Here is a 26938-nt window from a genome sequence, read left to right as displayed (position 1 = left end):
AAATTTCTGATTTCACTTATTCTAAGTAGGGGAAGGGAATAAGAGAGAGTGGGATGGGCAAGTCTTTTTGCCTTCCATTAGAGTGAGAAAGAGTTAGGATACATGCAGAAAATTAGAAAACTGAGAAGTCCAGTTGGGGGAATTAAGAAAATTACCCTTGTTGGTATAACATGTCAGACTTGGTTCCTCTGATTACTTTGCACACACACACACACTTGCACACATGCACACACACACACTCTACATACCCTTTATCATGTGGTCACTGGGCCATTTTTACTTAGGTGAGATTATATTAACTGCTTCCCACCATCTCTCCTACAGTGGCTCAGAAATCAAAGATGGGGAAATAGAGGCCAGAAGTAGAAGAAAATAGAAGAAACACACTTGGTGAAATGAAAATTAGACCCTGACTAAAAACTGTGAGTGGTCAAGAAATAGGAAGTTTGAAAAAGAGACAGTTAATCTACTGGGATATATCTGCTGATGATGGAGGGAGGAACTCTTTGTAGGAATCTTTATTCAAGGTTGGACATAGAGGAAACTGGAGGAAATGAAATCCTGTCGAATGCCTTAAAACCTTTAGGACACAGGACACTTGCCTTTTCTCTATAGAAAAGTTGGTTTCTTGGAAAGAAGGTGGCTGGAACGGCTAAGTATCCCTTGGATAATTATAGCTATAAGTTAGTATTACCCTCCCTCCCCATTCCTCATTCCCCATACCCACACCTCCAGGCAGAAGTGACAAAACAGAGACTTCTGAACACATTTATTTGATATGTCAAGTGGAGAGAGGAGTGATTTAGGGTTTCTCCCCACTTCTACCCGTGGGGGTGTTCATAAGCTCAGACAGACAGAAGAGCAGTTTAGAGCCCATGACCCACCCCCTGGGAAAATGAGACAATCTGTTGTAGTTGTTGGAGGAACAGGGTGGGAACAAAAAGCAGGAAGTTGAGAAGTGAAGTTGAGAGCAGTAAAGACAGCAGCAGAACATAGGCTGGGGGTTGCTGCAGGAACCCCCAAGAAGAGTGAAAAAGATATCCTGAAAAGTGGTTGGGGTTGGAAGCGGGGTGTGAATAAGGAGCCAGGCCTGGAGAAAGAAGCAAGACCTGGAGAATGGGCTGTGATGTTCATGGAGAGAGTAGAGTATGCAAAATCATGATAGGCTGTGTTGCAGGGCATACATGGAAAGCAAGGGATTGCTTCTGCAGGAGGGCAAAGACATGGGAGACTGCCCATAAGTAAGGGTTCCCTACTGCTTCTGCTTCTGAATAAATGCAAGAGAGTTTGGGACCCTAGCCCTGTTTATTGATGTGCTGTGCCCGCAGGTACACAAGTAATCCCATATGCACGTGAAATGACCAGGGCATGAATACATGTGTCTATATACCCAGTAAATAGAGTACTTATTCTTTCTTGCTAATAAGAGTACTGTGCTTATGGACACATGTTTAACCATGTGTGGGTGCACTGTGCACCCATGAGCACATGCAAGAGATCCCTATGTTCGTGGTGTGTGTGTGAGCTGGTTCTCCCACCTATCCCATTAAGGTCCTAATCCCCACCCTCCTTGGCTCCTCTCACTTCTCTCAGCGCCCTGGCTCCCCAGGCCCACCTAGACTCTGGAAGCCCCCTAGCAGGCGGATCTGCTCAGTCTGCATGGAGTGGCGTCTCACCAATTTGCGCTTGGTCCTGGGGGAGCCTGGCGCCCCGGCATAAGGAGGGGCAGGCAACGAAGGCGCCCGACCTCCGGGTTGAGGGCGAATGTCAGGGATGGGAGGGTGGGGACTGACGTTGAGAGGGGGCAGGAAACCCGGCCGCGTTTGCGAGATGTGGTCCAGGAGCAACGTCCCCGAGCCCCTCCGCTCCAGCAGCCCCGGACTCCGCCTCCGTCCGCTTAGCGGAGATACTGCCCCTGGCAGACTCTCCTGGGACTGGCGCGGAGAGGGAGCGGAGCCGGCTGGAGGGAGGGTCAACGGGGAGGCGCTGTATCGGCGGCGCTCCAGGGACAGGCGGCTGGACTCAGGCGAGTCAGGGCAAAGGTGTCCGGGGGTGTCGAGCTCCACTGGCTCCATGCGGCTCAGTTTCTGCCTCAGCCCTGAAGGGGGACCAGACTCCTGAGCTTCTGGTGCTGTGTTTCGGCGAGAGAGAGGACCCCCGCTAGTCACTTTCTCCGCCCATGGGGGCGGGTCCTCAGGGCCTTCGGTGCTGTGACGTCGGGAAAGACGGGGTCGACCGGTCAGGGTCAGGCCATTGAATTCGGCAGTCAAGCGCTCGATCCCCGGTCTTCCTTCGGTGGGTGGGACTGGTTGAGGAGGGGCCACTAGGCCCCAGGGCTCGGAGTTGAGCCTTTTGAGTGGTTTGGGGGGGTGGCGTGGTGGTTTGGGGAGCGGCTCGGAAGGGGATGGGTCATCGGGGGGCTTAGGAAGAGGAAATTCAAATACGTCCCGCTTCTCCTCTTCTTCCTGGGCGCGAGGGGATAACATCCCACGCCCTCCTCCTCCTGCGGTCTGCAGTTGGATTTCCGAAGGCGACGTGCAGATCCCCGGGCTAGGAGGAGCGGGAGCAGGGTCCTCCACCCCTGGGGATGGTGGAGAATTGAGATACTGCCGGGTCTTCTTGGTGCCCGAGGGCGAGGTATCGGTGGTGATGATGATGACCTCCGTGCCCTTGGCCTTGCAGGCGTCCAGCAGTGTGGCAAGGGTCTCGCGGTCCCCGCGGTCCAGGGCGTGGACAAGAGCCGAGGCGCCCGCGTGATCTCGGACTGAGGGGTCTGCGCCGTGGGCAAGGAGCAGCGAGGCCACCGCGGCGCCCCCACCCCCGGCGCAAGCGTGCATGAGCGCCGTGCGCCCTAAGCGGTCTGCGATGTTGGGGTCCGCGCCTTGCTCCAGGAGGTAGCGTACCATGCGTGCCTTGTTCTGGGGGTCGTCGTAGCGAGCCCGACAGGCTGCCATTAGCGCAGTCTCCCCCTGCGCATCACCCTCATTCACGTAGGCGCCTCCCTCCAGAAGCAAACGGGCCAAGCGTAGCTTACCCTGACCCACCGCCCGAAGAAGAGCGTGGCCCTCGGTGTGCAACATAGCTGCGGCTGGGGTGAGGGCACAGATGGAGCCGGGACTGAGACCTGCCGAGGACGGCTAGGGGTAGGGGGTAGGGGGTGGGGGGTGGCTGGCAGAGGCCTGAGGTCTCAGTGACGAAGCCGATCCCTGCAAGAGAGACATCTTATTGATAGATTCGGCAGGGAAACTGAGGCACCGATGCAGGAACCCAGCGTGGGGTGGGGGAGATCTTCACGGCATACAGTCCTTCCTCTAACTCATGCCTTTGAGCCGGCCCTTCCCCCGCAGCGCATGCCTGAGGAGGTGGGAAGGGTGCACCCGCACTGAAGGACTAGCGCGCGTGCAAATGCGTTCGTGCACGCGCAGGGATGTCCGCACCCCCACCCTCACCCCATGGCTTATCAGACCTTTCCTCTATCCCCCTTTTCTTATCCACACTTGGGATCCCCCTTTCTAGGATGCTGAACGCCACCCACCCACATACATGCACCCTACAGTCACACATGTATTCTCATTCCTAACCTCTTTTAGCTTGCCACAACCCCAAAAATTGAGTGGGGGAAGGGAAGCAGACTGCATTTGAGACCTAAAACGGGTGGAGGGAGAATTGGGGGGTTCTTTTGCCCCTGCGATGTTCCCCATCACTCCTTGCTCTTTCCCCTCCCAGGCTGTGCGCCCAGATAGATACCTGAATGTCCGCAGAATCTCCTCCTGGCCAAGATTGGGGCCGTGGCCACGGGGCAGCCGAGGTGGCGGAGCCAGGTTCCTGGGGGCCCGCATGGTGTGGAGGGGGGGCACCCGGATTCCCTTGGTGTCAGTATCTGCGCCCCAGCGCCGGATCGTCGTCCCTCCTCCCGGAGCGCCCCGGGCACAGCGCCGGCTCGGGAGGAGAGAAGCTGGGGGGGGGGAGGGGGGGCGGAGCTCTGCTGTGCTATTTATAGCCTAGTCTCTGCGGGTGGGGGCGTCGGGCACCAAACTGCTCCCCCACTCATGCACACATAAACCCTCAAAAACCTAGAGGCTCCAATCCTGACTTCCTTTTCTTAGCCGACCTCCCCTCAGCCCCAACAAACCTAAGTGTTCCTTAGGGGACTCCTCCGCGACCCAGACAGGGACCATCATCATCCAGATTCTTCGCTGAGCTTTAGCAGATCCCCATTCTCTGCACTTGGTGTGTTTATGCGCTGCTGTGCGCCAGACCTGACCTACCACACACGGCACATGGCACACTGTGCAAGAAAGGTGTAGACAGGCTTTTTGGATCCACAGCCGGTGTCCATACTGTGCAAAGAGAGGCAAGAGATGTGGCTTTCTTCCTGTAGTTTAATTGTGAAGGAGACACGGTCTAGCCTGGAGTCAGACACAGATACACCCCCGCCCCATCTCTCAAAAACGGAACACCCATCGCAGAGAAACTCGGACCTCAGCTCCCTTATATAGACCTAGATAAATATGAGGAAGGTGGATATGGGGGCACTTTTAGACAGGGCAAGGGACATTCCCAGGTGCCTCCACCCCGTATTATTGTGGGCAGGGAGATAGGAAAGTGGCAGGAAGAAGAGCGAACCTGGTAATACACTCTGTCACATTGCACCTCTTTAATCTCAGTCTTGCTTAGTCGTCTTATTTTTTCCATCTTGCTTGAAGATCTCTGTCTGAAATGCTCCTTATAGCTTCTCTCTTCCTATCTGTCTATTGGTCTCTCACACTGTCTCTGCCTCTCCTTGCCACCTGCCCTGTCTCCATGGTTACCATAGCTTCCATCCACATATTTTAGGAATGAGTTTGTGTCCAGCTGGAAGGCACCAAGGAAAGTGGGAGAAGAAGAAAAATCCTAAGGTTTTAAAAAGTTCACTCAGGGTCCTGAGCTAATTCGGAGGCTGGAGGCCCCCCAGATGCAAGATACTGAAAATAATGTTCCCAGGTATGGGAGAGAGAGAAAGATTTGAGGGAAGCTACCCATTTTTACTAGTTATTTCTTGGACACGTGTCAACTATGTGCCATGTGCTTTACATACACTATTTTCAATCCTCACAACTCTGTAAGATAGGAACTATCATCTTCTTGTTACAGATGAGGAAACAGACTTCATAAGTTTAAGCAAGTTCTCCAAAGTTTCACAGCTATATTTCTGTTCTATGGCAAAGACTGGGCGCTTGCCGCTACACCTACAGCCTCCCAGTTTACAGGTCATTTTCTCTTACATCTGGGATATTCTTCTTGACTAACTCCTAGACTTCATCTCCATTCTGAACCCTTTCTCCCTTGTTTCTGTTTTCTGCGAAAATAGGACTCCTCCTTCCACGCTGCTCGCCTTCCCAAGGAGCGCGCAGGAAGTGGAAAGTAGTGGAAAATGCAGAAAAAGCTGGGCTTCTGCCCTGTCTCCCCAACTCTGGTACTCTGATCCCAGATCCTTCCTTTCTCAAACCCTCTGCCCACCTTCTCACAGACACGGCAGCAACCCACAGAAAAACATTTTTAGAAAAGAAGTATCCATTGGTGGTGCTGGAGAGAGGCAGTGTATGATTGAAAGGAAGGCTGGAGTAATGGAGAGACCAAGCTGTGAAGCTAGAGTCACAAAGAGACTGATCCCTAAAGAGCAGCTTTCACAGGGGTTCATTTCTCCGTAGGCCCTCTCCTCTTTTGGCCTTTCTGTAGGGGCTCCCTCAACACGGTCCCTCGATGAGATACGAGTGTCACGTTCCCTTGGTGAACTCTTGCCGGCCAGTGGCTCCTTCCATCTGGAGTGAGACCGGAAATAAGTGACCCTAGATGATTCTGCAACCCCCATCTCTCTCTGCGACCCGCTTCGCAAGCTTCGGTTCCGGGCTTACTCGCTCCCTCCCTCCTTCTCTTCCTAGGCTTCAAGAGGGCGGACTTCCCTCCTCAGCTTCTCCTGCATTGGCCGAGAAAACTCACCAATAGGGAGCTCCGGGAGGCGGGCCTAGAACGCCACCGACTTGAGGAAGCCCAGTACATTTCAAGTTGGCCGCGGCGTGGGCTCCGCGTGGGGGAGGGACAGCAGGTAAGGCTCCGACCTGGTGGCTCTGACCTGGTTCGGTCCCACACTTGCCGAACTTGTTCATCCCGGCCAGGCTGCGAAATAGATAACGCTTTCCGTCAGGTTGTTGGATCAGCCCCCTTCTGGCTCCCTACCTTTTCTCCCCTGGGCCCCCATTTCTGTATTGATTGTATACTAGAGAATGGTAGTTTTCTGTCGCGCACGGGGAGAGACATTAAAGCAGAAAACGAGACAGCCTCTTGTACCTCTCTTTGCTATAGCATCAACTTCCTCCCAATCTATTAATATTATCCCAAGAGCCTGACAAACTCCTGTTATCTATGAAGACTAGCTGAAATGCTACCTGTAGTTTTCCTGGGCTGCCTTTCTTGCAAAATGAATTGTTCCCCCGTCTGACGATAGCATTTTGTGTATACCTTTATTGGGACACTTAGTGCACTCTCTCTCTTTAATGACTCTATGCCTTTTAGAATAGAAGGTTTTATAGGATAGGTGCTAGTAGTTAATATATAGTGCCCAATAAACGTTAGTTAAATAGAATTGATTTTTGGCAACTAGCACTCTTTTTGGGGAGGCAGAATTTAAATTCCTAACATAAAATAAAAATAAAAATAAAAACTAACATAACTAGAGAACAATAAAAGACAATACAGTATGTAATTAAGAGCCATTAAATTAGTGGTTCATAATATTAGTGTTTCATAATTGTTTCTGCAATCTAGAGAAGGAAGAAAGCAGGGAGAACTGGAATGGTGAGGGGAGGCTTTATGGATCACAAGGTCTCAAGTTTGGAAAGGCCCATAGAAATAATGTATTTATTCATTCATTCAACAAATATTTATTGAGCACCTACTATATGTGAGACACAATGCTAAATCATGCTGATCACAGGGAATCCTCTACTAGAGCCATGCATCCTTCTTACAAACCCTATTTAGTAAATTGTTGCCCAGCTTCTATGTAAACATCTTTAGTAAGGAAACTCTCTTGTCTCTCTTGTAGGTCATTCCATGTTTTGATATCTGTTCTTTAGTCAATATCCAATAAATATTCTAAATAAGAACTATATAGCTAAAGGAAATGCATTCCACACTTCCACTGTAAACAGGGGAAATCTGGCTGGGAGCGGTGGCTCACGCCTGTAATCCCAGCACTTTGGGAGGCTGAGGCGGGCGGATCACCTGAGGTCGGGAGTTGGAGACCAGCCTGACCAACATGGAGAAACTCCGTCTGTACTAAAAATACAAAAATTAGCTGGGCGTGTTGGCGAATGGCTGTAATCCCAGCTACTGGGGAGGCTGAGGCAGGAGAATCATTTGAACCCAGGAGGCAGAGGTTGCAGTGAGCTGAGATCGCACCATTGCACTCCAGCCTGGGCAACAAGAGCAAAACTCCGTTTCAAAAAAAAAAAAGACGGAAATCTGTCCTTTTACAGTGGAATTGGTAGCATTCTTAAAAGCAAGCCATTTCTAGCTGGGCGTGGTGACTCATGCCTGTAATTCCAGCACTTTGGGAGGCTGAGGTGGGCAGATCACTTTAGCCCAGGAGTTCAAGACCAGCCTAGGCAACAACAAAACCCTGTCTCTACAAAAACTACCAAAAATAAAGAAAAAAATAGCCAAGCATTGTGGCTCAGGCCTGTAGTTCCAGCTGCTCAGGAGGCTGAGGTGGGGGGTTGCTTCAGCTGGGGAAGTCGAGACTGCAGTGAGCCAAGATTGCCACTGCACTTCAGCCTAAGCGACAGAACAAGAACCTGTCTCAAAAAAAAAAAAAAAAAAGAGGCCGGGTGTGATGGCTTACACCTGTAATCCCAGCTCTTTGGGAGGCTGAGGCAGGTGGATCACGAGGTCAGGAGTTTGAGACCAGCCTGGTCAACATGGCAAAACCCCGTCTCTACTAAAAATACAAAAATTAGCCAAGCGTGATGGTGGGTGCCTGTAATCCCAGCTACTCGGGAGGCTGAGGCAGGAGAATTGCCTGAACCCGTAAGGTGGAGGCTGTGGTGAGCCGAAATCACACCACTGCACTCCAGGCTGGGTGACAGAGCAAGACTCTGTCCCAAAAAAAAAAAAAAAAAAAAGGGTACACAACTCTCTGCACTAAAAAAATTTCCAAAAAACCTCATCCCTCAAATTAACCATTGTTAATTTTTGGTACATATCTTTCTTTAACAGCTTTTTAATTCATATGTGTGTATGTATTTCTGACAGAAGATTACCTTCTACATATATTTAATATTTTTTTCACCAACTAATCTCTTGTGAATTTTGAATTGCTACTTGATTTTTGTTTTAGCTTTTTGTTTTGAGACAGGGTCTCTCTCTGTCACCCAGGGTGAGTGCAGTGGCATGATCATGGCTCACTGAATCCTCTATCTCCTGGGCTGAAGCGATCCTTCTACCTCAGTCTCCCAGGTACCTGAGACTATTTTTCGTAGTCTATTTTTTTATTTTTTGTAGAGATGGGGTCTCACTGTGTTGCCCAGGTTGGAATCAAACTCCTGGACTTAAATAGTCATCCCATCTCAGCCTCCCAGAGTGCTGGGATTGCACACAGGTGTGAACCACCACACCCACCCTCGAGGTTTTTTTTGTTTTTGTTTTAATTCATAGATTATATATTTTAGAACAGTTTCAGACTTACAGAAAAATTTAGCAGATAGTGCCAAGAGTTCCCATTTGTCCCAGTGCACAGTTTCCCCTATTAACATTGTAGATTGGCCGACCATGGTGGCTACCGCCTGTAATCCCAGCACTTTGGGAGGCTGAGGCGGGTGGATCACGAGGTCAGGAGTTCGAGACCAACCTGGCCAAGACAGTGAAACCCCATCTCTATTAAAAATACAAAAACAAATTAGCTGGGCCCGGTGGCGGGCTCCTGTAATCCCAGCTACTCGGGAGGCTGAGGCAGTAGAATCACTTGAACCTGGGAGCTGGGAGGTGGAGGTTGCAGTGAGCCGAGATTGCGCCACTGCACTCCAGCCTGCACAACAGAGCAAGACTCTGTCTCAAAAAAAAAAAAAAAAAAAAAAAAAAGGCCGGGCGCAGTGGCTCACTCCTGTAATCCAGCATTTTGGGAGGCCGAGGCGGACGGATCACCTGGTCAGGAGGTGGGGACCAGCCTGACCAACGTGGAGAAACCCCCTCTCTACTAAAAAAAAGTATAAAATTAGCCGGGCGTGGTGGCGCATGCCTGTAATCCCAGCTACTCAGGAGGCTGAGGCAGGAGAATCACTTGAACCCGGGAGGCGGAGGTTGCAGTGAGCCAAGATCGCGCCATTGCACTCCAGCCTGGGCAACAAGAGCGAAACTCCATTTCCAAAAAAATAAATAAATAAAGTAGATTAGTATATTTGTTACAATTAATGAATGAATACTGATACATTATTAACTAAGGTTCATACTTGATTGACATTTCTTTGGTTTTTAGCTATTGCTCTTTTTCTGTACATGGATCCCATTTAGGATTCCACATTATATTTAGTTGTCACATCTCCTTACGCTCCTCTTAAGTGTGACGGGTTTCTCACACTTTACTGTTTTTGATGACTGACAGTTTTGAGGAGTTGGTTATATTGTAGGATGCCTTTCTGCTTGAATTTGTCTGATGTTTTTCTCTGTATTAGCCTGAGGTTATGGGTTTTTAGGAGGAGGATCACAGAGGTGAAGTACCATTGTATTGTATAATATTAAGGGCACATACCGAAAACATGATTTATGAGTATTGATGCTGACCTTGGTCATCTGGTTGAAGTAGTGTTTTTCTGGTCTCTCCACTGTAAAGATATTCCTCTTGATTTCCTAAATTATACTGAATGAGGGCTGGGCGCAGTGGCTCACGCCTGTAATCCCAGCACTTTGGGAGGCCGAGGCAGGCGGATCACGAGATAAGGAGTTCAAGACCAGACTGACAACATGGTGAAACCCTATCTCTACTAAAAGTACAAAAATTAGCCGGACATAGTGGCATACGCCTGTAATCCCAGCTACTCAGGAGGCTGAGGCAGGAGAATCACTTGCACCCGGGAGGCAGAGGTTGCAGTGAGCTGAGATTGTGCCACTGCACTCCAGCCTGGGTGACAGAGCAAGACTCTGTCACAAAAACAAAAAACAAAAAACGTGTGTGTATATATATATATATATATATATATATATATATATATATTCCCTATACACAGTCCACATGTAAGAAGTGGGAAGTTATAGCCGGTGCAGTGACTCACGCCTTAATCCTAGCACTTTGGGAGGCCAAGGCGGGTGGATCACCTGAGGTCGGGAGTTCGAGACCAGCCTGACCAACATGGAGAAACCCCATCTCTACTAAAAATACAAAATTAGCCAGGTGTAGTGGCACATGCCTGTAATCCCAGCTACTTGGGAGGCTGAGGCAGGAGAATCGCTTGAACTCGGGAGGAGGAGGTTGCAGTTAGCCGAGATCGCGCCATTGTACTCCAGCCTGGACAATAAGAGCGAAACTCCGTCTCAAAAAAAAAAAAAAAAAAGTGGGGAGTTATGCTGCCCTTCTCCCTTTTAGGATGGTGTGTCTACATATTTTATTTGGAATTCTTTTTTTTTTTTTTTTTTTTGAGGCGGAGTCTCGCTCTGTCGCCCAGGCTGGAGTGCAGTGGCGCGATCTCGGCTCACTGCAAGCTCCGCCTCCCGGGTTCCCGCCATTCTCCTGCCTCAGCCTCCCGAGTAGCTGGGACTACAGGCGCCGCCACCACGCCCGACTAATTTTTTTGTATTTTTTTTAGTGGAGACGGGGTTTCATTGTGTTAGCCAGGATGGTCTCGATCTCCTGACCTCGTGATCCGCCCGCCTCGGCCTCCCAAAGTGCTGGGATTACAGGCTTGAGCCACCGCGCCCGGCCTTTTATTTGGAATTCTACATGAGAGATTTGTCTTTTCTCCTCCATTTAAATAAGTTCAGTCATTTATTTATATCACTATGGACTCACAGACGTTTATCTTATACTTTGGGGTTATAATCTAATACGCTTTACTTACTTTGTTCCTCAAATTGTTTCAGCTTTGACCATTGGGAGCTTTTTCAGTTGGCTCTTATTTCCCTTTGACATAACCTCATCAATATGTTTATTTTTTTCTTTTTTTCTGCTTTTTGTTTGTTTTTTGTTTGTTTGAGACAGAGTCTCTACTCTGCCACCCAGGCTGGAGTACAGTGGCACAGTTACGAGTCACTGCAGCATCAACCTGCCCGGCTCAAGCGACCCTTCCCAGTAGCTGTGACCACAGGTGCATGCCACCATACCTGGCTAATTTTTGTATTTTTTGTAAAGATGGGGTTTTGCCCTGTTGTCCAGACTGGTCTCAAACTCCTAGGGCTCAAGTGATCTGCCCACTCCAGCCTCTCAGAGTGCTGGGATTATAGGAATGAGCCACTGCACCCAGCTAACCCCATCAATATGTGAGTGTGGTTGTTGTTTTGAGCACTTCCTTACTTTTTGACACCTCAAGATGCTCTAGACTCATCCTGTGTGTTTCCTACCCTGTCCTAGAATCAGCTAGTAGTCCAGGTAGCCCTGGTTCCTTTTATTGGAAAATTGTATTAGAAACCAAGATCTGGGTGCTAAGTGTGCTCATTGCTGCTGGGATATCATTTCTCTTAAGTTTTCTTTTCATCTGGTGATTTTATTCCCCCATCCTAGCTGCCTCTGACTGGTTCCTCAGGATTGACAATAAGAGACAGAGTGAAAATTCAGTAGAAGGAGAAACTTTGGATTCATCAGTGTTCATCACAGTGGAATATACTGTCTTGGGGGAGAATGGATACCATCTCTTTAGGGAAATGTCACCAAAAGCTGAATAACAATTCACAAAGTAGGGTCGGGGTGGTGACTCACACCTGTAATCCCAGCACTTTGGGAAGCCCAAGCAGGTGGATCACTTGTGTCCAGGAGTTCGAGACCAGCCTGGGTGACATGGCGAAACCCCGTCTCTACAAAAAATACAAAAATTAGCCAGGCTTGGTGGCACATGCCTGTAGTTCCAGCTACTCAGGAGGCTGAGGCAGGAGGATCACTTGAACCTTGAAGGCGTAGGTTACAGCGAGCCAAGATTGCACCACTGCATTCCAGCCGGGGCAACAGAGTGAGACTCTGTCTCAAAAAAAAAAAAAAAAAAAAAGACACACATACACCAAACAACAACAAAACAATTTACAGAGTGAAGTCCTGCACTGGGAGGGATTTAGACTAGATGACCTCTAAGGGTCCTCCGAATTCTAAGATTCTGTGCTTCCAAGTGGTGTTTAAAAAGATCAATCTGGCTTCTCGTGGTGGCTCATGCCTGTAATCCCAGCAATTTGGGAGGCCGAGACATTTGGATCACTTGACATAATGAAATTCCATCTCTTAAAAACAAACAAATAAACAAACAAAAAAACAAAACAAAGAGCCAGGTATGGTGGCACATACCTGTAGCTCCAGCTACTTGGGAGGCTAAGGCAGGAGGATCACCTGAGCCCAGGAGGTTGAGGCTACAGTGAGCCATGATCACACCACTGCACTCCAGCCTGGGTGACATAAAGAGACCTTGTCTAAAATAAAATATAAAATAAAATAAAATAAAATTTGATTGTAATGTCTCTTTTCCCCTGGTTGACAATGAAATTGATGACTCATCCCTGTGCTCCCACAGTGTCTGACACTATCTTTTTCATGGTAGATGATTAATAAATGTTTCGCTGAATGCATTTCTTTGGATTGAATTGGGGCCTGGTCAGGTTTGGAAGGCCAGAGATAGAAAGAATTCAAAGGTTATACATATAAATGCAGTTAGTGACTGGGCATAGTGGCTCATGCCTGTAATCCCAGCACTTTGGGAGGCTGAGGCAGGAGGATCACTTGAGCCCAGGGGTTCGAGGCTAGAGTGAGCTGTGATTGCACCATTGCACTCAAGCCTGGGTGACAGAGTATCTCTAAAAATAAAAATAAATAAATGCAGATAGGAATAAACATCAAATTGTCTTAGGGATGTAGAGTTTTGTCCGAGGGTCTAAGCACTTTCTCCTTTGTGCTAAACTATATTGTAATTATCTGACCTGTTTGGGGGACCATGTCTCATTCATGTTTATGTTTCCAGAAATTCTCTCTCTGACACTGTGCCTTCTCAGTCAAAATTTGTTGAATGACATTGACTTATGTCCCAGCGATAAAAGATTGAATGTCTTGTACCTCCTTGGCTTCCTGTCCATTCTACTACATTTCTTTTTCTCTTTGTTTTTGTCTTTATCAGGTTTTTTCGCTGGATCTCTGAACACCCAGGCCCCCTCCACCATGGCCAGCCGGGGTGGGGGCCGGGGTCGTGGCCGGGGCCAGTTGACCTTCAACATGGAGGCCGTGGGCATTGGGAAAGGGGATACTTTGCCCCCACCCACCCTGCAGCCTTCTCCACTCTTCCCTGTGAGTCTCTCCACTTCCTTCCCAGACTCTCATGTGCCCCTGGCTGACTGTACATGATTCTGAATTCCTCCTGGACCATCATAAAACCATCCTCACTGGCCCTCTCTGTCTCTATACTCCCAATGCACAAGGGATGTTTTGCAGTCAAAGAAGTGTCCACCTTTATTTCTCCCCAGCTTTCAAAATGATATGTTACTCTCCCCATTCTCTTTCAGCCCTCTGCTCAGGGGAATATTAGATTAAATTGGGAGGAGGGGTCTTCCTAAATTTGTACTAGCATTTTCTCCCTGAACAGACCACTGCCCCTGCCTCTTTAGCCTTTGGAGTTCCGCCCAGTACCTTTGCCTTCAGGAGAGGAAGGGGAATATGTCCTGGCACTGAAGCAGGAGCTACGAGGAGCCATGAGGCAGCTCCCCTACTTCATCCGGCCAGCTGTCCCCAAGAGAGGTCAGTTGGAATGCTAGCATCATATTCTGAGTGCCTTCCGTGGGGAGTGCCCTGTGCTCAGCACCACTGGGGGCTGGAGAGGCACAGGAAGCATACTGTCTAACTGGGGAGATCATAATAGTTACTCCTGCATCTGAAATGCATTATAGTATTCATGGTTTGTTTTGAGTCTCATGATAGTTTTGGGACAGCAGGAGGTTAAATATTAAAATCCCATTTCTTGTGTGTAGGTGGGGGGATGTATTTTCTAAAAATTTATATATTTTTTATTTTTTTGTAAAATAGAGATGGGGTGTTCTTATGTTGCCCAGGCTGGTCTTGAACTTCTGGGCTCAAGAGATTCTTCCGGCCGGGCGCGGTGGCTCAAGCCTGTAATCCCAGCACTTTGGGAGGCCGAGATGGGCGGATCACAAGGTCAGGAGATCGAGACCATCCTGGCTAAAAAAACGGTGAAACCCCGTCTCTACTAAAAAATACAAAAAACTAGCCGGGTGAGGCGGCGGGCGCCTGTAGTCCCAGCTACTCGGGAGGCTGAGGCAGGAGAATGGCCTGAACCCGGGAGGCAGAGCTTGCAGTGAGCTGAGATCCGGCCACTGCACTCCCAGCCTGGGCAACAGAGCAAGACTCCGTCTCAAAAAAAAAAAAAAAAAAAAAAGAGATTCTTCCGCCTTGGCCTCCCAAAGTGCTGGGATTACAGGCATGAGCCACCGTGCCCAGCAAAAATTTTAACAATCTGGATATTAAAAGCACCAACCAACAACAGAATACTGAAATCCTGGTTTCTTATTCCCTAGCATACTTTCCACTGCATCACACTATTTCTTAATACAGCCATGCCTTTGAACTAAGGGACAGGAAAAAAAAAAAAAGTCATCATGGCCGGGTGCAGTGGCTCACGCCTGTAATGGCCAGCACTTTGGAAGGCTGACATGGGTGGATCACTTGAGGCCAGGAGTTTGAGGCCAGCCTAACCAGTATGGCGAAACCCTGTCTCTACTAAAAATATAAAAATTAGCCAGGCACAGTGGTGTGAGCCTGTGGTCTCAGCTACTCAGGAGGCTGAGGCACGAGAATTGCTTGAACCTGGGAGGTGGAGGTTGCAGTGAGCTGAGATCTCGCCACTGTACTCTAGCCTGGATGACACAACAAGGCTCTGCCTCAAAAAAAACAAAAACAAAAACAAAACAAAACAAAAAAACACTGGCCAGGTGTGGTGGCTCACACCTATAATCCCAGCACTTTGGGAGGCTGAGGTGGGCAGATCACAAGGTCAGGAGTTCGAGACCATCTTGGCCAACATAGTGAAATCCTGTCTGTACAAAAAAAAAAATACAAAAAATTAGCCAGGCCTGGTGGCAGGTGCCTGTAATCCCAGCTACTTGGGAAGCTGAGGCAAGGAGAATTGCTTGAACCTGGGAAGTGGAGGTTGAAGTGGACTGAGATAGCGCCACTGCACTCCAACCCTGGGCGACAGTATGAGACTCCGTCTGGAAAAAAAAAAAAATTCATAATTTTGGGTGGAAAAGAAACAGGTTAGAAGAGTGATAAGGGGCCGGGCGCAGTGGCTCACGCCTGTAATCCCAGCACTTTGGGAGGGCGAGGTGGGTGGATCACAAGGTCAGGAGATTGAGACCATCCTGGCCAACATGGTGAAACCCTGTCTCTACTAAAAATACAAAAATTAGCTGGGCATGGTGATGTGCACCTGTAGTCCCAGCTACTCAGGAGGCTGAAGCAGGAGAATCACTTGAACCTGGGAGGTGGAGGTTGCAGTAAGCTGAGATTGCACCACTGCACTCCAGCCTGAGTGACAGAGCAGGACTGTCTCAAAAAAAAAAAAAAAAAAAGGAAAGAAAAAAAAAAGGGATAAGGTCCTCACTGAAGCTGACCCCCTGGGCTCTGAGTTTGGGGTAAGGAAACAGATAATTCCTGAGTATTGAGAGGGTTAGACTCTCAGGAACAGTCCTGTTCTGGGTCTCAAGGGATAAAACTTTGACCCTTCCACCCCTCAGATGTGGAGCGTTATTCAGACAAATATCAGATGTCAGGTCCGATTGACAATGCCATCGATTGGAACCCTGGTAGGTGATGGGCCCTTTCATTGACTGCCTTTCTTTCAAATGCATGAGATGCTTCAAGCCATTTCCACCACGCCCATGTCCCCACCCCATTCCCTGATCCAACATCTGCAAGCTAGAGCCTTAGTTATGTACCAAAACACTCTCAGATTTTACCTGAAAAAGCTATTAAATAGTTCCCACTACTCAGGAGATATCTAAGCCACAGTTTTGTTCTGAACAACTTTGACCCAGCCCCTTCCTTCCTCTCCTTTAAAACCCTCAATCCCCTTTTAAAACTAGTCATTATTCACTGGAGACCCCAGGCAGGGTCCTATTGACATTTACATTCCCACTATTCCCAGATTGGCGGCGTCTACCCCGGGAGCTAAAGATCCGAGTGCGGAAACTACAGAAGGAACGTAAGTGTATCTGGAAAAAGGAGGGAGAAGAGAGGTTTCCTTCATCAGCCTCAGGGCCAAGGCTACTGCGGGTCTCACCTTCCATCCCAGTTCCTATACCCAATCTACCAAGTGTTGTTGCTAGATGTCATAGTGGCCACATGAGGGCAGCAGAGTGACATGTTCTTTGCATGAGGATGCGCTATAAAGCTGGCAAAATTTGCTCTCTGATGGTTCACCTTTTGATCTCCCCACCAGGGATTACAATTCTGCTCCCCAAGAGGCCCCCTAAGACCACAGAAGATAAGGAGGAAACAATACAGAAACTAGAGGTGAGGAGGAAGTGTGCATAGAGACCTTCTGAACCCTGGATCCATTCCCTCTCTCTTGACCCATGTGTGCCTCAATTTTTCCCTTCTGTGAACCGAACCTGAGTTTCCATTCCTATTCATCCCCACATGAGACCCTGGAGAAGAAGGAAGAAGAAGTAACTTCAGAGGAGGATGAGGAGAAGGAAGAAGAAGAAGAGAAGGAAGAGGAGGAAGAAGAAGAGTATGATGAAGAAGAACATGAAGAGGTGAAGGGGACTCCTTCCACCTTAGTCCCCCTCCCTTTACCCCAGAAACTCTGGGGATCTCAACTCTTTATACTAGGGATGCTTTCCTCAGAGGGTTGGCATGCCAACAGAGATAGTGCCCCCCAGGGTAGGGGCTTCCCTCTACTCCCTCTGCCCACTTCTCCAAACTACAGCTGGAAGAGCTGTCTCAGGCCTGGAATGGTGTGACTGGGAGGAGAGGGGTCTGGTACACAGGAAGGAAGGTGAATGCCAAATTGACTTTTACTTTTTTTTTTTCCATTTCAGGAAACTGATTACATCATGTCATATTTTGACAATGGAGAGGACTTTGGGGGTGACAGTGATGACAATATGGACGAGGCTATATACTGAAGAAGGTCTCTGGACCCTTGTGTCTTTCTTGAGGCTACAGAGAGTAACTGTCCCTGTTATTTGTTTTTTCGGACAAGCAAATCATTTGGTCAGAGTTCACATAACCTCTCTGGTCCCTGGAGATGGGAATGGAGGATGATGACAGTTTATTTTCTACGCTTCCCCTCCTTCCACGTTTGTATCACCTCTGCTATCTTGGAGAAAGTGCAAAGGACAAATATCTCAATTGTATGAAGGGAGAAAGGAGAATTGAAAGAAGAACTGGGGTTGTTAGAGCTGAGATAACTGTACACGTACCCCTGCCCAATTTGTATAGCTCTTTGTGGAGATAATTAAGGATGGGAGCAGTTTGAAGGAGTAAGCCTGGTTTTATACTTTTAAATAAAGTGTTTTTATCTGTCTCTGTTGTGGGTGAGGCCTGGTGATAGAGGGCTGGAGGAATGAAGGAAATGATTAACTAAGCAGGGTGCTGTGATACACTGGAGGGTTACAGCCCGCTTGTCCTTTGTCCCTTCCCTTCTACCCCCATGGTGGGATACATATTCACAATCTAGCCCCGCCAAGGAATATTCAAGGCCTCATCTGTAGGGCAATGCAGAGTAAGTTGTAGAGAAGAACAGTCTGTGCCCCCTGCAGACCAGCTGACTTCTGAGCCTCTGGTCATCAGGCCACAAGGACATGATTGTGTCTGTTCACACATGTTCACAAGGACACAGACCCTGTCTTTCCCACACTTGACCTTGGTCTTGTCCTTATTTACAAAAAATGGTTACAGCAATTTTTGTGGGAAAAGTCAAGAAAACCAGGTATGAGGAGGGAGGAGGAGCTGACTTATCCACCATACTCCCTCCTCTTCCAGACCCTGGAGATGCCACTTTGAAAGGTATATCTGTGCAGAGTGAGCCCCCCTAAATACCCTATTCTCCAGTTACAGAAACCAGTGTGTGACTGAGTTGCAGTTTCTCTTTTGGTTCTTCCCTTTGTGGAATTTAGTTAGCCTTTCTCACTCCCTTTCTTTGGGGGAAGGGAGGTAGGCGGTGTTATTTTACAGGAAGTAAGGAGGGTGGGGAGGAAGGGAGTGACTTAGGGACACTCACAGATCTGAGAGATGCTTTCTCGCCCACAGAGCTCTCCCTTGGGTGAGGTCACTTTCCGAGGCTCTGATTGGCTTCTGAGGAAGCCTTAGATGAGCTGATTGGTTCCAGCCACTTGACATGCAACAGTCACGGGCAAGCTGCGTGTCCAGAATAGGAACTGAATAAGGAGGCATGCTATCATAGCAACCCTACTGAGCATTTGAAAGCCGTAAGATGGGATATAGAAGAACCTTCAAAACATTCCCCAACTGCATTCAAGCAGGCCGACTGAATTCCCTACAGCATCAAGTGATGGAGACTGGCAATCTAAGGTTGAATATGTTTGACCCCATTGTAAAGAATGAAGAAAGAGTGTGACTCCATTGAGAGAAAGCACCTTAAAAGCCTAGTTTGGGTGTGTTAGTTAGTGTTTACATAGAAGCAGTGGCAGGCGCCATGGCTCAAACTTGTAATCCCAGAAGTTTGGAAGACTGAGGCAGGAGGATTGCTTGAAGCCAGGAGTTTGAGACCAGTCTAGGCAACAAAGCGAGTCCCTGTCTCTACAACAAAAATATTTAAAAATCTTTCAAATAGCTGAGCGTGGTGGCACTCCCTAGTAGTCCCAGCTACTAGGGAGGCTGAGGCAGGAGGATCCCTTGAGCCCTGTAGTTTGAGGCTGTGGTGAGCTATATGATTGCACCACTGTGCTGCAGCCTGGGCAACAAAGCAAGAACCCGTCTCGAAGAAAAGAAGAAAAGTAGAAGCAGCGAAGGAAACAGGAATAGAAGCAGAACGTTCCAGAGTCATTGAGCAATTATGATGATTGACGTGTTTCTTTTTTAGTCCTCGTGAGGTGTTGTGTTGAGTGGCAGGAAGGAGATAGGGGACCCGTAACTGGGATTTCCCATAGCTGTACTTCAGCCTGTGATTATAACTAGGGAGAGATCAGCAAAAACAAAAGTAAAAGCTATTGAAAATTTTCCTTTTGCATTGTTCCCTACATACACACACCAAGTCCTAACCTGGTCAATTATGTGTCTATGTTGGGAGCACAGCCACCCCATAAAGCCCACCAAATGTCAACCTGGGAACTTAGTAGGAACAAAGAAGATTCTGGAAAAGCAGCACACATCCTATACTCACACATCCTTTTCCCATGAAACTGGGGAAATGAGGACAAAGGTTGGAGTGACCACTTGAGATCAGTTGTATTACTTCAAAGTGTCAGAAAGATCAGACTATTCTTGGACTCTGCCCTGTCTGCAGGTGACCTTGCTGGACAAAGCCAGGGACACAGAACCCAGCAGCTTTCCCAGATTCTGAAGTGGTTCCAAGAATGAGCTAGACTTGTTTCCACTGACCTTTCCCCTACTTTCCATAGGTACTATCAGGCAGGCCTGAAGCCCAAGGCCTAGTAAACAGGGTCATGGCTCCTATTCACTTTGGAGGAACCCCTGAGAGGTTAGGAGTTGAGGCCATGCTTGCAAACTTTTTTTGTTTTGTTTTGTTTTGTTTTTTGAAATGGAGTCTCACTCTGTTGCCCAGGCTGGAGTGCAGCGGCGCAGTCTCAGCTCACTGCAACCTCCACCTCCTGGATTCAAGTGATTCTGCTGCCCCAGCCTCCTGAGTAGCTGGGATTACAGGCGCGTGCCACCATGCCCGGCTAATTTTTGTATTTTCAGTAAAGACGGAGTTTCACCATGTTGGTCAGGCTGGTCTCGAACTCCTGACCTTGTGATCCACCTGCCTTGGCCTCCCAAAGTGCTGGGATTACAGGCATGAGCCACCATGCCCAGCCCCTGCTTGCAAACATTTACAGAGGACCTACACAGAGCTGCTCAGCCCAGTACTACTCGCCCGATAGGGCTTATGTTGAACAGATTGCTGCCATGTCCACCGTCTGGGCTGCACTGGCCCCAGGCAGGGTAGGTTCTCTGTCAAGAATCCTGTCCTGGGCATGGTGGCTCCCACCTGTAATCCCACCACTTTGGGAGGCTGAGGTGGGAGGTTGCTTGAGGCGAGGAGCTCAAGACCAGCTTGGGGCAACATAGTCTTCCCTAAGTCTGCCTCTACAAAGAAAAAAAAAAAAGGAAAGAATCCTATTTTTCTCTATGCTATGTTCCATCCCTAGCCTCATGATTTCCTCCCATCTCAGGTGGGCAGTTTAAGAGGGGTCTGCAAACAGGCTCAGTGACTCAAGTGGTTTGAGGGAGGCTAAATGGCAGACCTGAAAGCAACATGTAGTTTACACTGGGAGTGGAGACCAAAGAAAATTGGAGGGTCGGATGAATAAGGTAATTGGGCACCTATAATTTGGTAAGGAAAAGACAGTTCTTTTCCTCAATTCATTTTTTTTAAGAGACAGGGTTTCACACTATTTTATGGTACTAGTTTCACCACTCTATAGCTTTGTGCCCTTCGGAAAGTCATGTATGTCTCCAAGCCTCAGTATTCCTCATGTGTGAAATATAAATTTGGACTAGATGTGTCCAATGGGAGCCCTTCTAGCTCTCACAGAGTAGGGCTTATGCTGATCCATCTGTAAGAATTCAAATGGGCCTGAGAACAAAGGCAGGATGTGCCTAGCTTTGGCTGAACATATTCCATTCGCTGGATTTCCCCACTTTATTTTCAGCCTAGGCAGACTAAAGATACCTCAGGCATCTGGCCAGTCGTTTCCAAGAACCTGCTTCAGCTCGGGTAGCAAGAAGATCAGCAATTCCATCAACAAGCAAGAAAAGGACACCACTTACAGCAGAGTTCAAGGTCACAATCGGCAAGCCAGGACTCAAATCAAACAGGCCACCAGTAGATTTCTGACTGAAGAAGGGGCTGGTGGGCAGGTCCTCTTCATCTCCCCTCATATGTCATGTCCAGCCAGAGGATGGGTAAGAGAAACGAGCTCAATGAAAATAGCTCCACTAACTAATCTGGCCAAACCAGTAGTGACCTCTTCTCCACTGACCTTTCCCCTTCTGGGGCTCCCGTTTCCTCAAGGTCATTTGGGACCACAAAACTGGAAATAAGTTCTAGTTTCCTGCTATCACCTCAGAAAGGCCTTTGGCTCATCCCTAACAGACTTTAATTTGCCTCTTTGTATCTAGGAAAGAAGGGAGGTCCCCCTCATAACCTTAATGGGGGAGTCAGTGGGAAGACACTGATCCAACTTAACTGCAGGATCTTAATGGCTAGGTGCTCTCACCTTGGGAATCCAAGATGTTGGGGAAGGAGTCCAGAGATTCCTCAGGCCTGATCCCAACAAATGCAGGAAGGGGCTAGGTCCCCATGACCTCAGAGTCTGAGATTATTCTCCAGTCTCAAACTTCTCCTCCTCCCAGGATCCTCAGCTTTGGACTGTGCTCCCAGCCCTTTCCTGAATAGTTCTCATCCTTGTGATTCCTCATTGATCTTGGTTTACAGTAGAGAAAGGGGGAAAATATCCAAATCCTGTCTCTGATATTCTTTGGTACACTCAGGGCAGTGTTGATAATATTAGGTTAGGAGGGAGGGGGTTAGACCTATTTTTGTCTTACCAAAAGGGGGAGGTGGAAGAAACTCACCTAAGTTAGGGATGCGGATTTGGGGTATTTCCTGTCTTGGAGAGAATAGGTAGAGTCCCATTTGGACAGGGAAAGAAGCCCTGGTACTCATCCTCCTTAGGCTCTGGTGTATTCAGAGATACAGCCATTTTGGAGAAGAAATTCCCTCTTCAAAGGAGGACAATTTAATGCTTGTACTTCATTTTTCTTAGGCAGAGTGATAAGAGGAAGTGACACAAAATGGGCTCAGTGGGAGAAAGGGCAAATGCTGATCAGCCCTTTTCTAAGTCTTCCATTTCCTTTCCAAGCCTCTTTCCTGGCACCTAGACACTCTTTCTCATCTGACCATACTTGGCTGCTCTGGATCCCTCACCTCTCCCTTACTTGGCTTGGCTCCTGTTTTTGGGTCTTGCTTTCTACCCTGAGCCGCCACACTAACACCTGTCCAGAGATATCAGGGATGTTTATACACTTCTCAGTGGCTGAACTGGGCCAGGCCTGGAGGGTTGGCTGAGGACCAGACAGAGAGCTTATTACTCAGACTCATTCTTGTTGTCTTTCAAATTATTTTCCTCTCTTTGACTCTTTCTCCGTGTCTCTCTTTACCTCATGCCTTTATACGGTGCTGTTTAAATTGGATTATTCCTGGGGTGATATGGTGAGGACTATTTGGAGCCACAGAATACACATGGCACATCTTCCAGAGTGTTAATTTTACTTTTAAGATTTGGTGGGGGAAGATAAATCATTTTTATGCTAAAACCAACACAAATATATTATGCAGTGTAAATCAAAATCTGCATTTTTTAAAGATAAAATAGGTACTTCAAAGACATTTCTGGCTCATGACAGGCTCCTTTAGACTGCTTTGGGAGTCCTGGGGGAAAATGGTTCACTCTCTTGTATCTTAGGGGTCCTGCAGAGGAAATATTTGAGAAGCTCTACTTAGAGCAGAGGTAACAAGTTAAGAGAAACCTAAACACTAAACAGGAGTCAGGCAGATATAAAAGATCGAAGCATGCGAGTGTAATGCAATAGAGAGTGGTGAGAACTGGCAAACCAGAGCCTGCCTAGCCCCTTCAGCTCCAGCCGATTAATGCCATGAAAGAAAGTGACTCAGTGTTACCAAATATGATTGCTTTTTTTTTTTTTGAGACGGACTCTGGCTCTGTCGTCCGGGCTGGAGTGCAGTGGCCAGATCTCAGCTCACTGCAAGCTCCGCCTCCCGGGTTTACGCCATTCTCCTGCCTCAGCCTCCCGAGTAGCTGGGACTACAGGCGCCCGCCACCTCGCCTGGCTAGTTTTTTGTATTTTTTAGTAGAGACGGGGTTTCACCATGTTAGCCAGGATGGTCTCGATCTCCTGACCTCGTGATTCGCCCGTCTCGGCCTCCCAAAGTGCTGGGATTACAGGCTTGAGCCACCGCGCCTGGCCATATGATTGCTTTTTAAGAGACACCAGAATGGTAGATGTTAGTGAAATCTGATTTTTAAATGTTTACAACTGATCAAAAATGTTTAGGAAAGGAAATACAGGTTGGTTTATTTATTATTTTTTTCGAGACGGAGTTTCACTCTTGTTGCCCAGGCTGGAGTACAATGGCACGATCTCGGCTAACTGCAACCTCCGCCTCCCGAGTTCAAGCAATTCCCCTGCCTCAGTCTCCTGACTAGCTGGGATTACAGGCATGCACCACCACACCTGGCTAATTTGTATTTTTAGTAGAGATGGGGTTTCGCCGTGTTGGTCAGACTGGTCTCGAACTCCTGACCTCAAGTGATTTGCCTGCCTCAGACTCCCAAACTGCTGAGATTACAGGCGTGAGTCACGGTGCCCAGCTGGCAATATGGGTTTCGAAATGTCTGCAAGCTGGTTTGGCCTATGGGCCTCTGATTTGCTGCCTCTGGCTTAGTGTTTCCTCCAGCTTTGCTTAGGTTCATCATCAGCTAAAATCAAGACAAAAGAAGAGAAACACGAATCACAGTGTGATCTCCCTTCCCTAAGTCCATCTCCCCACCAGCTTCCCATCAATCTTGGAGCACTAATGTCAGGGATTTTCTCCTCCACCCCACTAAGCAGGGTGGGCAGTATCAGAAATGGTGTTGAGATACAGGAAAGAACAAGAGGAAAGAAGGAAGCAGTCTTTGGATATAGAAGGTTATTCAGTTTAAAGGGTATTCACCAAGGGAAGATGAAACCCCAAATAGGGAATTATCATAATTTTTTTCTCTCCTTCCTCACTTTCATTCCTAACCTCCAGGCCTCCCTCACAGTCAAAAAGATATTCTGAACTTGCTAATGATCAACCTCTCTCCCAGCTCTTCCACCTCCCAGGTGACCTAATTTTCCCAAACCAGAGATGGCAGATCTTGCCTTGTCAGACTTGGTCGCCATTTCCAACCTCTCTGACCTTCACGATCATTTCTCCTACTTTCCAAAAGTATATGAAGCATAGGCCTGGGATTCCATGGTGTCAAATTCTGTTCCCAAGAGTTGGGGGCAGTGGGATGCAGGAAGTTGCAGGAGAGTTTGGAGCTGTCCTGCGGGACAGCTTGAGGAGGTAGAACTGCAAAGAAGCCTCGAGAGTACCACTGGCAGAGGTATACCTATGTCCAGGGGAAACAAAGGAGCTATCGGCCCTGCCCAGCCACCCTCTTCCTGATCTACAGGAATCGGGAGGTAAAACAGAAACTAGAGTTTCCTCAGAGTTGGAAGGTGAAGCAAGCATGAAAGACAGGGAATAAACAGAAATGGGAGAGCAGGAGGCAAAGGATTAACCCTGAGTCTGGCTAGATGAAGGAGGAAGCCAGAATCTGGAGAAGTGGAGAGGGAGGGATCTTTAGCCACAGAACCATATAAGGGAAGCACAAATGTTGGCCAGGCGCGGTGGCTCACGCCTGAGATCCCAGCACTTTGGGTGGCCGAGGCAGGCGGATCTATAGTGAAACCCCATATCTACTAAAAATACAAAAATTAGCCAGGCATGGGGGTGGGCACCTATAATCCCAGCTACTCAGGTGGCTGAGACAGGAAAATCACTTGAACCCGGGAGGCGGAGGTGCAGTGAGCCGAGATCGCGCCATTGCACTCCAGCCTGGTGACAGAGTGCGACTTGTCTCAAAAAAAAAAAAAAAAAAAAAAAAAGGAAGCACAGTTCTCATGCCCCTGAATACCTCCTCCCCTCTCAGCAGCTGAAATTCTTGCTGTATCCATCTGTCCAATACGTTAAAAATATCCAAGCTGGGAACCTAGCCAGACATTTCCAAGAACCTGTTTACTGACCATTTGATTAACTTTGATTGTCAGCAACTTCATAGCCCAACAGAGACTGAGAATGGACCTTGCCTAACATCTCAGGACTCAGGGAACATGGAATTCACAATCCTGTCCCTTTGTTTTCCCTGTCTTCTTTCTCCCATCACTCTGTTGCCTGGAGATGACCAGTCAATTGATAGTCAGAGTCTGTTCATTCTTTTCTCTTTACATAACAGGCCCAGCAGAGAGTAGGGAACGGTCAAGCAAAGGGAAAGGGCAGGACAGAACAGGAATAGCCTAAATAGGCTAAACTGGGCTTCATCTGTGGGGTCACCTCCACTGACATTTGTGCTACTCAGTCTAGTCTACCTCGCGGAAAAAAATCAAATGGAATGCAATACCTTGAAAGAAAAAGTCTGCAAGTCCTGTGACATTACATTGTATATCCAGCACTCTCTGTTCCTCAGTTTATCACTCCAAATGATGGGAAGCTTTTCTTTGGAGTTGTATACTGAAAAGTTAAGAAAGTTCAAATAATTTTTAGAAGGTTACAGGGTTTAATCCACAGGCTTGGGAAACACACTGGGAGTGTGAAAAAGAAAACCCTGAGGCCAAGTGGGTACTGTGGCTCACTCCTGTAATCCAAGCACTTTGGGAGGCCGAGGCAGGCAGATAGCTTGAGTCAAGCTATCTGGAGTTTGAGACCAGCCTGGGCAACATGGTGAAACCTCATCTCAGCTAAAAATAAAAAAAATTAGCCAGACATGGTGGTGCACGCCTGTAATCCCAGCTACTTGGGTGACTGAAGCAAGAGAATTGCTTGAACCCAGGAGGAGGAGGTTGCAGAGACTGCCCCACTCCACACTAGCCCAGGTGATAGAGTGAGACTGTCTCAAAAAAAAAAAAAAAAGTAAATTATTCAAGGGGGTGATGAGGGATATGTCTCTTCTTTTATTTTAGGTAACAATCACTTATGTGGCATTGTTCTAACTTTTTATATATATTTAAAAATTTCTCACAATCTTCTGAGGTAGGCATTATTATTATCTCTCATTTTATAAATGAACTAACTGTGACATAGAGAGGTTAAACAAGTTGCCCAAGGTCACACAACTGGTTAAATGGTAGAAGAAAGGTCTTAATTTAGATAGTTTGGCTTCAGGGTCCATGTGCTTAACTACTATACTATACTTTCTTCCTTTCTCTTTTCTTTTCTTTTTTTTTTTTTTTTTTTTTTTGAGACAGAGTCTCACTGTGTCACCCAGGTGCTGGAGTGCAGTGGCGTGATCTCTGCTCACTGCAACCTCCCTCTCCGGGGTTCAAGCAATTCCCCTGCCTCAGCCTCCCAAGTAGTTGGGACTACAGGCGCACACCACCTCACTTGGCTAATTTTTTCTATTTTTAGTAGAGATGGGGTTTCACCATGTTGGCCAGGCTGGTCTCAAACTCCTGATGTCAGGTGATCCGCCCACCTTGGCTCTCAAAGTGCTGGGATTATAGGCGTGAGCCACCGTTCCTGGCCTATTTTTTCTTAATAGTATAGGAAGACTAATCTTTGGACTTTTTCTGGGTTCTAGACTTACCTATTAAGCCAGGACCTGCAGCCCTGGATCTTTAGCTCTCTGAAAAGGAGTGTTTCAGCTTATGAAATAGAGGTGGATGTGAGGTCATAACAGAGAAAGGACAAAAAAAACTTCCCATCCCCCATGCCCA

The 26938-nt window shown here is 47.8% G+C and overlaps 2 protein-coding genes and 1 long non-coding RNA gene across 4 annotated transcripts; 1 reads left to right on the top strand and 2 right to left on the bottom strand.

Annotated features, from left to right (window-relative positions):
- Nucleotides 1-754: 754 nt before the first annotated feature.
- On the bottom strand, nt 755-3888 carry LOC105479044 (ankyrin repeat domain 34A). Its single transcript, XM_011736845.3, has 2 exons — nt 3748-3888; nt 755-3206 (listed from the first exon to the last, which is right to left on the bottom strand). The coding sequence occupies exon 2, from the start codon at nt 3078-3080 to the stop codon at nt 1590-1592; it is 1491 nt and encodes a 496-aa protein (XP_011735147.1). The 5' UTR covers nt 3081-3206; nt 3748-3888; the 3' UTR covers nt 755-1589.
- On the top strand, nt 3726-17756 carry LOC105479045 (RNA polymerase III subunit GL). Of its 2 annotated transcripts, none has more exons than XM_011736847.3 (8): nt 3726-3821; nt 5922-6085; nt 13819-13948; nt 15961-16029; nt 16371-16427; nt 16665-16738; nt 16870-16983; nt 17269-17756. In XM_011736847.3, the coding sequence occupies exons 1-8, from the start codon at nt 3752-3754 to the stop codon at nt 17353-17355; spliced, it is 765 nt and encodes a 254-aa protein (XP_011735149.1). In that variant the 5' UTR covers nt 3726-3751; the 3' UTR covers nt 17356-17756. The 2 variants fall into 2 exon arrangements, with proteins under 2 accessions (XP_011735149.1, XP_011735150.1); XM_011736848.2 differs by lacking the exon at nt 3726-3821 and adding an exon at nt 13335-13501 and having other exon boundaries at nt 5923-6085.
- LOC139356377 (uncharacterized) lies at nt 4526-25889 on the bottom strand. Its single transcript, XR_011608147.1, has 3 exons — nt 25627-25889; nt 5980-6156; nt 4526-5801 (listed from the first exon to the last, which is right to left on the bottom strand). It is a non-coding gene; the product is annotated as an uncharacterized lncRNA (long non-coding RNA).
- Nucleotides 25890-26938: the final 1049 nt, after the last annotated feature.

Source organism: Macaca nemestrina, chromosome 1 (genome assembly GCF_043159975.1).
Source record: "Macaca nemestrina isolate mMacNem1 chromosome 1, mMacNem.hap1, whole genome shotgun sequence".
Taxonomy (NCBI): domain Eukaryota; kingdom Metazoa; phylum Chordata; class Mammalia; order Primates; family Cercopithecidae; genus Macaca; species Macaca nemestrina.
This window is presented reverse-complemented; position numbering and strand designations above follow the sequence as displayed.

Coding starts and splice junctions, on each gene's coding strand:
- LOC105479044 (XM_011736845.3), bottom strand. CDS start 3,080: ATGTTGCACACCGAGGGCCACGCTCTTCTTCGGGCGGTGGGTCAGGGT.
- LOC105479045 (XM_011736847.3), top strand. CDS start 3,752: ATGTCCGCAGAATCTCCTCCTGGCCAAGATTGGGGCCGTGGCCACGGG. Junction 3,822..5,921: donor AGCCGAGGTGGCGGAGCCAG/GTTCCTGGGGGC, acceptor TTCTCTTCCTAG/GCTTCAAGAGGGCGGACTTC. Junction 16,030..16,370: donor TGCCATCGATTGGAACCCTG/GTAGGTGATGGG, acceptor CACTATTCCCAG/ATTGGCGGCGTCTACCCCGG.